Raw genomic sequence first — 10,390 nt, forward strand, 5'->3', positions numbered from 1 at the left:
TCAGTTATATTTCCATGCTTCCCTCTTGCAATTGGCACTTCCTCCAATAAAGATATTCCTGTTTTCCCCTCATTTCCCTATGGAAACAACTGGATTTCAAGCCGGCACTGATGTAATGGTCTGGGAAGCTTTCCTGGGTATTTCTGTCCAGAAGGCAGGAACACCTGCAGTTTAACATGTCCCGCAGCGGACACAGGACTCGCAGAGCACTGGGGCAGGAGTTTCATCTTGCTGCACGGTAGATGGCTGTTCAAATTAATGCTGAATGCTTGGATGTTATGAGGAAGATTTCTGAAATGCAAATGCAACTCCGATTTCACTAACGGGGTCTCTAGACTCTTCCAGTCCATGCCATCCTCGGTCAGTCAGAGGTATGTTGAAAAGCTCTGTGCAGATTTTGACTGAAGCTATGGGAGAAGTGGAGCAGACTCCAAGCGTCTTGGATGCGCCTCTGCCAAGCAGTACCTGCGGATGATCTCTCCTTGGGGGCAAGGTCTGAGGAGGCTGCTGTGATTTCTGGAAGCAGTCACTGGCCTTGCATTTTGCTTGGAGTTGGTTGTTTGCTGCTCGTCTCTCCTCTCCTCTATTCTGCCAGCCCTCTGTCTTTTACTTCAGCACAGTTTTTTGATAACTTCTCAAGCCCTAAAATAGACCGTACCCCTTACCCTCTATTCCCTCCTCTCTCCTCCCTTTCCAAGCAGCAGAGGAAAGCAAGATTACAGGAAAACATTACAGAGTGACTCATGTATCTCATTCCTAGAAAAGTCAGACAAGTGTTTCATAGACAGTTAAGGGCAATTCTGACTTTTGCTGAGCAAATTGCATATGTACTCACTTTCCACAGAGAGGCTTAGGAAACCTGGCCTATAAACGTACCCTCTCCCTGGTCCCCAGCCGAATGGGGAGCAGAGGAACAAACAGGCACCACCAGCCAATTTCAGCCTAGACACTGTTCACTCACAGTCAAAAGCTGCTGAAGGTTATCCACCCCTCCAAGCTGGACAACCACCCAGGAATTCTCTGTCAAAGGAGGGCCTTGTAGGAAGATATCAACTTGTGGAGACAAGTAGTTCATGAAACATCTAGGTTTCAGTGATTCAGGCCAAAACTGTAAGAAGGATGCTCCTGGACACTTGCCTGGTTTCTAATGCCAGCTTAGGACTCTGAGTTTCCAAACAGTGTGTCTCCAGGGACCTGAAGATGCCCCAGCTCTGGAGGTTTGAGTCTCCTGCATATAGAGAGGAAAACCAGAAAGTCCTAGCAATCCCCACTCTAGTGACAGCTCCTTCTGAATCAAGTGGGAATGATAGTTTCTCTAAAAACAGATTTTTTACAAAACAAAGAAAAAGTCTTCTTTAGAAAATTTCTAACTTTGTCATCTTCCTTGGGTTCAATTCTTGGCTCTATCACACACTTCTTTTGCCATCTGGGTCACTTAAGGGTGTTTGGGGTTTTGTGTGTAAAACAGTGAAAGTACTATAGATACTTGTACATGTCATATATTCACCTGGTATCTAACAACCGTGGGGCTGGCTCCAAGCTACCATCTGAAATACAAAGAGTTAATAGAAAGGAAGACCCTCCTCTCATCTTAGCTAGACAAGTACACCTACGGTGACAGTAGTGTGGATACACACAAGAAACATCCCTTCTACCTCCGGTGGCTGGCAGAAGGGACCAAAGCAAAATATAGGGCGCTCTTGAGAATTTGCAGAAGTGCTAACTCTGTGGGTGCTCTCCTATAAAAGTCACCAGCTTATTCAATAAAAACGGTTATGAAACCTTTTCTGTCCAGACACTGATATTTCACTCAACCTTGCTGAGACCAAATCCTCTAAATATATAGGAAAATTTCAGGTGCTGGAGAACAGTGGATCAAGAGTCCTTTGTAAGAGGAGAGCATAATCCATCCAAGCCCAAGGGAAAGGCAGAGGTATCTCCACAGGACTTGACTATACCCCCTTTTCCCAGCTGTTTCCATCACCACCATACAGCATTTGGAAATGTGCAAATATCAGTCCAGCAGTCGGGCACTCGAGGCCATGTCCCCTCCTACGCCACCTCTTTCTCTTCCATTTTTAGGACTCCCAGCCTTTTCAATCAGTGCCAGAGAGGTATGTTCAGCAGATCTATCTCCTGATGACAGAGCCTTTTTGCCTACCTGCCTTTCGCGGGCCCATGAGCAGACCCCTGGCAGGCATGTTCAGGATTGCAGCCATAGGTGACATGGGTCCTGGTCCCAGACCGGCCTCCAGCAAGTCTGGGATTTCCAGCTGCAGAGCAGAGCAATGCCCCACGAGGAAGACTTGCCGCACGCAATGCTCCTCTCCTCAGACATGCTTTCCCCTTGAGACCTTGCAAGCTGACTGAGAGGCCCTATCTCCTCTCTGCCTCTGGACTCAGGGCCACTTCTCCTTGGGGCTGATGGAGCGTGTGGAATTGCTGGAACCCCATTACGTGCCTAAATATAATGATGGCTTTACCATGAGCAATAGCTCCGGTATTTTTACTGAAATAACACAAACCCTGGTGATCTCATGGGGCACTAGCACAGCTAGAAGTGCTTCTGGGGAGCGTTCTTTAGAAACCACCAGAGCGATACACTGCGAGGCTTTGCGGGAGCCAAGTAACTTGGGAACAGCAAACTTCTTGCCATGCTTTCATAACCACAAAGTTTTGGCCCAAGGCTCCCTGTCACAGCTGCAGGCGCTGCTGCTGGTAATATGCAGTGGGGCCGGGCAAAGGGGTGACAGTGCAGGGAGAGGGGTGGACAGAGGGGAGAAGTGCGTGGATGGAGTGGTCTGGCACCTGGAGGAGAGGTCCCATGCACGAGGCTCTCCTGCAGCGTGAGGGAGACAGTACGGAGGGCCATTTGGCAGCTCTTCTTGTGCAGCCCGGACAGGCAGCTGCTCTTCTAGCCTTTCGGCTTGCAGCAGTTTCACCAGATTTGTGCTCACGATGGAAGTGGGAGCTGTACTTCTGGGAGGGACCAGAAAGGCAACATCCATCCGCAGGGCTCCAGTGGTACAAGAGGCTGTTAAAACCACAGTCTCCTCCCAGACCAGCTTTCAAAAACTGCCACCAGCAAAATTCAGCCCGGACCACCGCTGCCCCCTCTCCCAGGCTGTGCATGGCTGCAGGGGGATGGACAGTGCCATGAAATTCCTGGTTATCGGCAATCCCCAATTCCTCAAGGATGACTTTGCATCAGAGCAGAGGGGACTACACTTTCGGGAGCATGTTTCTAAAAGCCCCTGCTTTCCTAATGCAAAACAATGCAAACGAAACTGCCAGCCCAACCGGGATAAACCCCCAGGAGGGAACGTACCAAAGCAAGGTACCTCGTGGTGCATTTTACCCCCCGGACGTGACAAAGGCGGTGTGTTGAGGCTGGACCTGCGTCAGAGCACTCCTGGCACGGGATACGCAGCCTGGCCCCTTTATGGAGGGGAGACAGGGAAAGCTGGACTTGTGGGTGCGAAAACAAGAGAGGAACAAGCTGGTCCAGCAGACAGCATTACCCCGCTCGAGGATCAGCAGCCGCTACGTGGGCTGCATGCACCACAGCTCAGCCGTGAGCGTCGACAGCAATCAATGCGTGCCGGCAGCAGACAGCTCAGGGAAACTCCTTTTGGCTGAAATCTGCTTTCTATACGTGATTTGTCAAATACCTGTGAATAACAAGCACATCTTGTTAAAGGACCCTGCTTGGGCCACTGGCAAACAGAGGAGAGAACTGGATACGCTTTTTAAATTGGTCATGGTGGTTGGCCCTGATTTTTCTCTGTACAATTAACCGATGACTTAATTCTTTGCTTAATCTGAACTATTTCCGTCTTGTATCTGAGGAAGCTCAGTTTCTCAACTGCCTTTCTATATTTGGGCTGTGAACTTCAGGAAGTTGGTCAGCATGAAATTTCCATAGATATTCCTTAGCAATATTTCCCTAGAAAGATAAGTCTCATTCAGATTTTTCTGCCCTCTCCACCTCATCCACAAGGCACCAGGGATACGAGGGTGCTCTGTGCACCCACTTTAGCACTGTGTAATCCTCCTCCCTAAATCCCAGGCAGTTCATCTGGATGGCAGAAAAATAGTGTTAAACAATGGGTGGCTCCAGGCATATCTGGTACCTTTTAAAACTGACTTACCAGAGCACAGACAACAAACTCCTGATATAAATGCTAACGCCCCCACCCCAAGAGATGGATGCATTAAATGGCACGATGCTTTGAACAGATTCACAACATTTATTCAATTGCTTTGAAGGTGCAATAGCATAAGTGCATGTTTCTCCCTTTCACCCACGTCTCCCCGCTGCTGGCCTCTCTGCTAGTTGCAATAGTTTTCCAGTTGGTAGAGGGAGCACGTGTTATGGCAGCATTGCTCAACAATTCCTCTCTTCACTTTCTCATATTCCTCCTGCTGGAACGGCAGCTCTTCTGCCTCGCCACGCAGTAGCCCACTCACTGCCAGGAAAAAAAAAAAAGATAAGCTGTGGGACTCCATGCAACATCAGCCCTTGCTATCGAGCTCTGCAGAGACCCCCCTTTAGACACCGTAACTGGCCAGAGCAGGCTGGAAAATGGGAGGACCACTGCAAAGATTTCCCCATGCTGATGCTGTTTGTAGCACCTTCGGGCTCTGTGTTTCTGCTCCAGAAAGAATCTGAAGGTGCATGAAAGAAGCCAAGCTGCGCAGATATTGGCAGCACGAGGGACAAAGGGACGCGGAGGTTTTATTGAAGCAGCCATGTGGAGAAGAAGAGAAACCCTGTACCCTCCCTGGGGTGAGCAGCTAGTAAATAAGATGATAAAATGGGCTTGTCTGCTCCACAGGGATGAGTTGCTTGGAAGTGCAGCACCCCTTGGGCAGTGAGCCGGAGCAAACAGCGACGACATCCGTGGGACTGCAAGGAAGGGTTTGTCCCAGGGCTGGATGCATTTCCCAGCTGGTCCTGAACAGCCTGCTCATGCTTGCTGCCTGGAGGTAGCCTAGAGCTGATTGCAGAAGCGTTTGTGTGTGTCCGTGCTCACAGCTGGGGACAAGTTTTAAAAGGAATGCTAAATTGGGGTATTTGGACACACACAAACCTCAACAAAATGTGTCATTTGCTGATGGGAGCTTGAAAACTTGTCAAGAAAACCGTTCAGGTTTTAGCCGCCTGCTGAAAACACAGAAAATAAAGCAGTGATTTTCCTACAGGAAGAAAAGAACCCCTGACAACCACAGTTGTTTCAGGACTTGGGAGGGTTGTATGGCTAAATCAGGAGGTCTTCAGTGACTTCAGTACAAAAAGAAAGTGCATGGAAAGCGAGGATAAGATGAGGTTTCTAGGGCAGTATAAAAGTATAGCACAAGATGCAAAATCCCAAAGTCCCCAAAGCATAATGTAATGAGCAAGACCCAAGAGTGACAAGAAATCATTGTGTTAGTGCGCTGGGAGGAAAACTTAGAAAAGATTTATTCCAACATTTCATGGAAGAGGATATATCTAGTGGATATTTCGTGATTTACTCATCTTCATCCTTCAGGTCAGCTGGGAGATGGTAAGTACAACCAGCTCATGTGACAGAGATGTATTGGCTCAGGCTAAAATATTGGGAAAAGAGCTAGAAAGTTCTTAGATCTTTCAAGTTGGTTGGCCCTAATGAAATTGTCCCTACAATATTTAGAGAACTGGGTAAAAAAGCTCTCAATCCATGTGTGATGGTCTTCAGAAACATCTAAAACAAATCAAATAGTCCAGCTGACCTTTCAGAAAAAATCACAGAAAATCAGCTACTTATCTTTTATGACATTATCTTGCTTCACCTTCCTAAGACCTCTGAGACTGTTTCACAGGACAGTTGCATACATATACAGATGTGTATATGCATATATGGATACAAATGAAACCGCTATTTGGTGAGAGGAGGATGGGTGGGACAGCTGTATTGTAGTTAGAGTAGGTGATATAATGGATCATCTTTGAGCTAGAGGGTTAAAATGAGTGGGACTTGGCAGGGGTCTCTTCTGCTCCGGGTGCTATTCAAAATCTCCATTAGTAACTCAGAAGATGGAGGAGAGAGTGTGCTTGCTGAATTCATAGAGGACATGAAGCTGAGAGGAACTGCGAGTACCCATCTCCCAGGGGAGACATCATTCTTGCGTTACAGCTTGAGCGCTGCAGGTCCTGGCTGTGTCTAGATATGAATGGGAAACACAGTGTTCAAAGGCAGCTGTCCAAAATGCCTCATCCCACCTACCTTCGCATTCAGATACGAAGTGCTGGAACCTGGGGCAGGGATTCGGCACAGAGGGGGTTGCAGGCAACGTTTCTGTCTGAATCCTGCCTCCCCCGCTTTTGCAGGGAGCAATGAAGTAAAAGGGTAAAAGACTTCAGTTTGCCACAGAGCATTTTCAGTTACCATAAGCAATATTTTGAGCCTGAGACCTTACACAGCTTGCTATTATGCTTCATGAAATAAACACGGGTTCTGTCACTCTATGTCTTCTGACTTCCCTGTTCCTCTAAGTGTTTGGTAAAAGCAGCTTTTATGAAAGATAGCTGGGTGGGGGACATGGCTGTTGGTGGCAGATGGATGCAGCTGGTGGAGAGCTCCTCTGCCTCCAGGGAGAGGATGCGGTGGCACAGGAATCAGTCTGAGGATTATCCAGTCATAAGAAAGGTTGTGGTCCCTGTGCAATGCTCTTGCCCTCTGGCTCCCTCCTCTGATGTCCCTGCACCTACACCACCCGATGGTCACCAAGTCATGGAAATGCAGCATTTCCAATAGGTCCCTGTATGGCATAATGCCCCAAACACCATTCCTAAGTGACAGCTCAGGAAGGGGATAAGTGTCAGATACAGAGCACTGAAGTTGTGTTTTTTACTGTTATGTTTCTTTTCTGCAAATCTGTTTCCAATTTTGAAATTTAACTGTTGATAGAAGACATTTGCTCGCTGCCTGCAGCTCCTCTGGAGTTCAGACTCGATCACAAGCAAAACTGAGAAGCACAGGAAATGCTGTTTCCCAGAAACAAAAAGTTCAGATAAAGCATTTAGGACAAGTTCAGGAATCTCCAGAGCTGTTTGGAAGCTGGTAGCTTCCAGAGTGGGATTAGACAGAAACGCCTGCCTTGGTGGCCCACAGTCTAGTCCATCTGGGGACAGGGTAGGTGACAGAGAGCAGAGTATCTCTGTACTGCCAAAATTGCATTTTCCTTGCTACCAATTTACAAAACAACTGCTCCACTAAAAAAAAAAAAAAAAAAGGCAAAATAAACAAACAAACCCATCTCATTTATTATGGTTTTGCAGAATGTCAGCTTTTTGCTTTCTTAATCTGCTATACACCATAAGGTTAAGATGGACACTGGCTCCATCACAACATACTCTAGCTAATCCATTTATCACCGTGAAATAAGAGACAATATAAAGCAGTGGGGGGCTGCAAGCCTGCTGAAGGGCAAGATCAGAACTCAGTATTACCTTGGAAAACTATAGAAACACTCTGAAAAGACAGGATGCCATTCAGTAAGACTCGGGTAAGATGCTAGATGTAGGCAGGAAGACTCCATTGCGCACACAGGACAAGGGATGGACAGTCCTTCAAGGACCACTGGTACATCGGAAGGCAGAGCCAAAGGACCCCAGGGGAACAACGATCACCGCCAGTCAGCAGTGCAGTGCTGCTTTGAAAAAGGCAAACCACATGCATAGGCAGGAAAACTGGGTGAAAAACATGACTTCATTCTTCCAGTTTCTTCTTCGCTCTACTTGTTGGTGATAATGCCTCAGCTGGAATCCTGTGCACTTCTCCAGGCATCACAGTTCAAAAAAGATGTGGAGCAAATTGAGAATGATTTGCATGGACAGAGATCTAGAAGACATGACCTAAGAAGGCAGACTGGGGAAGTTGAGGGGATTTAGCTGAGAGCGCATTGAAGTTAGACATGGTAACAGTCTTTTTTTAAAAGTATGAACAGCATTTTGAAAAGTAGCCATAAAGAGGAAAGCAGTAGACTCTTCCCCATGTTCACTATGGAGAAGGCAAGGAATAATTTACAGCAAGGGAGATTCAGGTTAGATGTTAGGAAGAAATATTTCAAGAGGAAGGTCAGCTGAGCATGGGAACAGACAGTTTCAGAAAGCAGGAGGATCTCCCTCACCGGAGGTTTTAAAGAGCATGCTAGACAAGCATGGGTCAGGAATGATACAGGGATAACTGATCCTGCCCTGGGGCAAAAGGAGGGCTTCTTGAGTTCTTTCCACCTTTACTTTCTATGGTCACTTCCAGGCCCATGTAATGGCCACACAAGGCTGAGATGGGCGCTGTTTTTAGCTTCTGATTTCCAAGAGACAGGCAGACAAGCTTAAGCTTTCATTGACAATTCCTTCTGCCTCATAAATCCTCTTTCTCTGCCTTCCCTCCCACCTGCCTTTTTAACCTGAAGAGCTTTTCATTGGCAATATGATGCTTTTGGTATTTTAAAGGTATTCTTGCCATTCACCATTGAGGACATTACTGCTGTCACTGTCCAAGATAGGCCATGGCCTTTTACACCACATAGTATACAACTGCGGTCACAGTTGGTGGCTGGACTCCTGGTTGCCACCAGAGAAAAGGAGCATATTACTGTAATTAACCCGTACCCCTATGCTGCACACATTCCTCCCCTCTGTGCAGAAGGGCACCTCTAGCATATCTGGGACTCCTCTTTTGTCACAGACCACTCTGAAGGGAGAAGCAGCTTGTTACGACCAAGCAATATCTTCACCAAGTGTCTACACAGAGCGTGTGAGTTCCTGCTTGAAGAGAACTTGTTCAAACAGCAAAAGAGCTGGCAAGGCACCTTGCCAGGCTGCTGGGGAGTCCTCACTTACCTAGAGGCTGTTCAATGTCCCGCCGGGCTTTGGGGGAGTAGAAGAAACCCCGCTCTCCACACACCAGATAGAGAGCCTCCACCAAGTGGGAGCCGCAGAGGTGCTGGTTGGCAGCTGCGTGGCTGGTCCCAGGGCCAGAGAGAGCGAGAAGGGCCAGGAGAGGCAGAGATCGGATCCAGAGAGCCATGGTAACTGGGCCAAGACCAGGGGGTAAGAGGGAGAGGAGAGACAGGGAGAGCTGCAAGGGAGAATCAAGTTGTCATCAGGCATCTTATACCCTTCAGCTCCTTTGGCACAAACCTGAGACCAAAGAAGCAGATGGACTCTCTGAAGATCCTCTGGCTAGAGAGGGAAGGACAGCTTTACGCATCAGGCTTTGCAAGTCACAGAAAATGACTAATAATTGTAGCCAACAGTCCATATCCACCCAAATGCTCCTGTCAGTCCTGCCCTCCCTGCTCACTTCCTCCAAAGAGCCAAACTGGGCCCCAGTTGCCTACATATGGGGTAACCAGCAGCAGCAGCTGCCCTGCATCCCACCCCTCGCTCAGAGCTCTGGGGCGGCGCTGTCAGGGGGAGACTCTGTGAAATTTGCAGGATTAAAATCCAGGTGCCTTTTGCAGTCAGGATCTGTGACTGCATTCGGAGGGCCTCTCTCAGGCTTAGTGTTAGAGACTGCAGCGCAAGCTCAAATCTTGGATGTACCAGCACTGGCAAAAACTGCTCCGCCCCGAGGCTGGACTCCTGAAGGGGAGCCTGTTTGCTGGAAGACTCATTGCGCTGAGCCTTCTGATGTACCTGCCCAGGAGAGCAGAGATCAGCAGATGTCTTCAGGGGAAAAACCCTCTGTGCCAAGTCAGAAGGGGCTGTTCTTTATGAGGGCCCAAAAACAACGCAATGTGCTCAAGGACCTGAGAAGACCTCATTTTCTTGGACTAGCAAGCCAACATTTGTCACTAACAGCTACATCCACTTGAGAAAACAGCATCATAAAACACAGGTAGAAGATAAAAGGAGGTAATTGGACTTACCCGAAGAAGTATCAGCAAGTGATGGAGAGAAGTTTGCTCCTGGAGGTGAAGACTGTTTCCCATCCTCCGTTTCCCATATTTATATGCTTTACATTAGCCCAAATGGCACAAGATCTAATCAGAAGCCCGCCTTCTCAGTGACGCCCTAGCCAAAATTTTTGCTGTTTGAGCACATTAAGTTCTTGCTACATAGTATCAACAGGTCTTTAGGCAAGTTAAGATGGAAGCAACAGTTTGCAGTTTCCATCTCATTTCGTCCGACCTGTTTTTGCTTCCCCACAGCTCTGTCCTGAGCCATCAGCAACCCTTTTAGCAGGAGGTAATGGTGCTATTACAGCTGTAATGATTACACTAATGCTGGCAATAGGTACTGCTGGCATTGAGTTGGCCAACAGCCTGTCTGCCTCAACAGCTGTTTCTGAAGTGCAAAATTAAAGGCAAACATGTTAATATGTTTGATTAATATCACCTCAGCAAGTATGCTGCAATG

General features: G+C 47.7%; 1 protein-coding gene across 1 annotated transcript; it reads right to left on the reverse strand.

The window, feature by feature from the left end:
• Positions 1-4,332: 4,332 nt before the first annotated feature.
• INS (insulin) lies at positions 4,333-9,056 on the reverse strand. Its single transcript, XM_013957848.1, has 2 exons — positions 8,870-9,056; positions 4,333-4,469 (listed from the first exon to the last, which is right to left on the reverse strand). The coding sequence occupies exons 1-2, from the start codon at positions 9,054-9,056 to the stop codon at positions 4,333-4,335; spliced, it is 324 nt and encodes a 107-aa protein (XP_013813302.1).
• Positions 9,057-10,390: the final 1,334 nt, after the last annotated feature.

This window comes from Apteryx mantelli, chromosome 4, assembly GCF_036417845.1.
Source record: "Apteryx mantelli isolate bAptMan1 chromosome 4, bAptMan1.hap1, whole genome shotgun sequence".
In the NCBI taxonomy this organism is placed as follows: Eukaryota; Metazoa; Chordata; class Aves; order Apterygiformes; family Apterygidae; genus Apteryx; species Apteryx mantelli.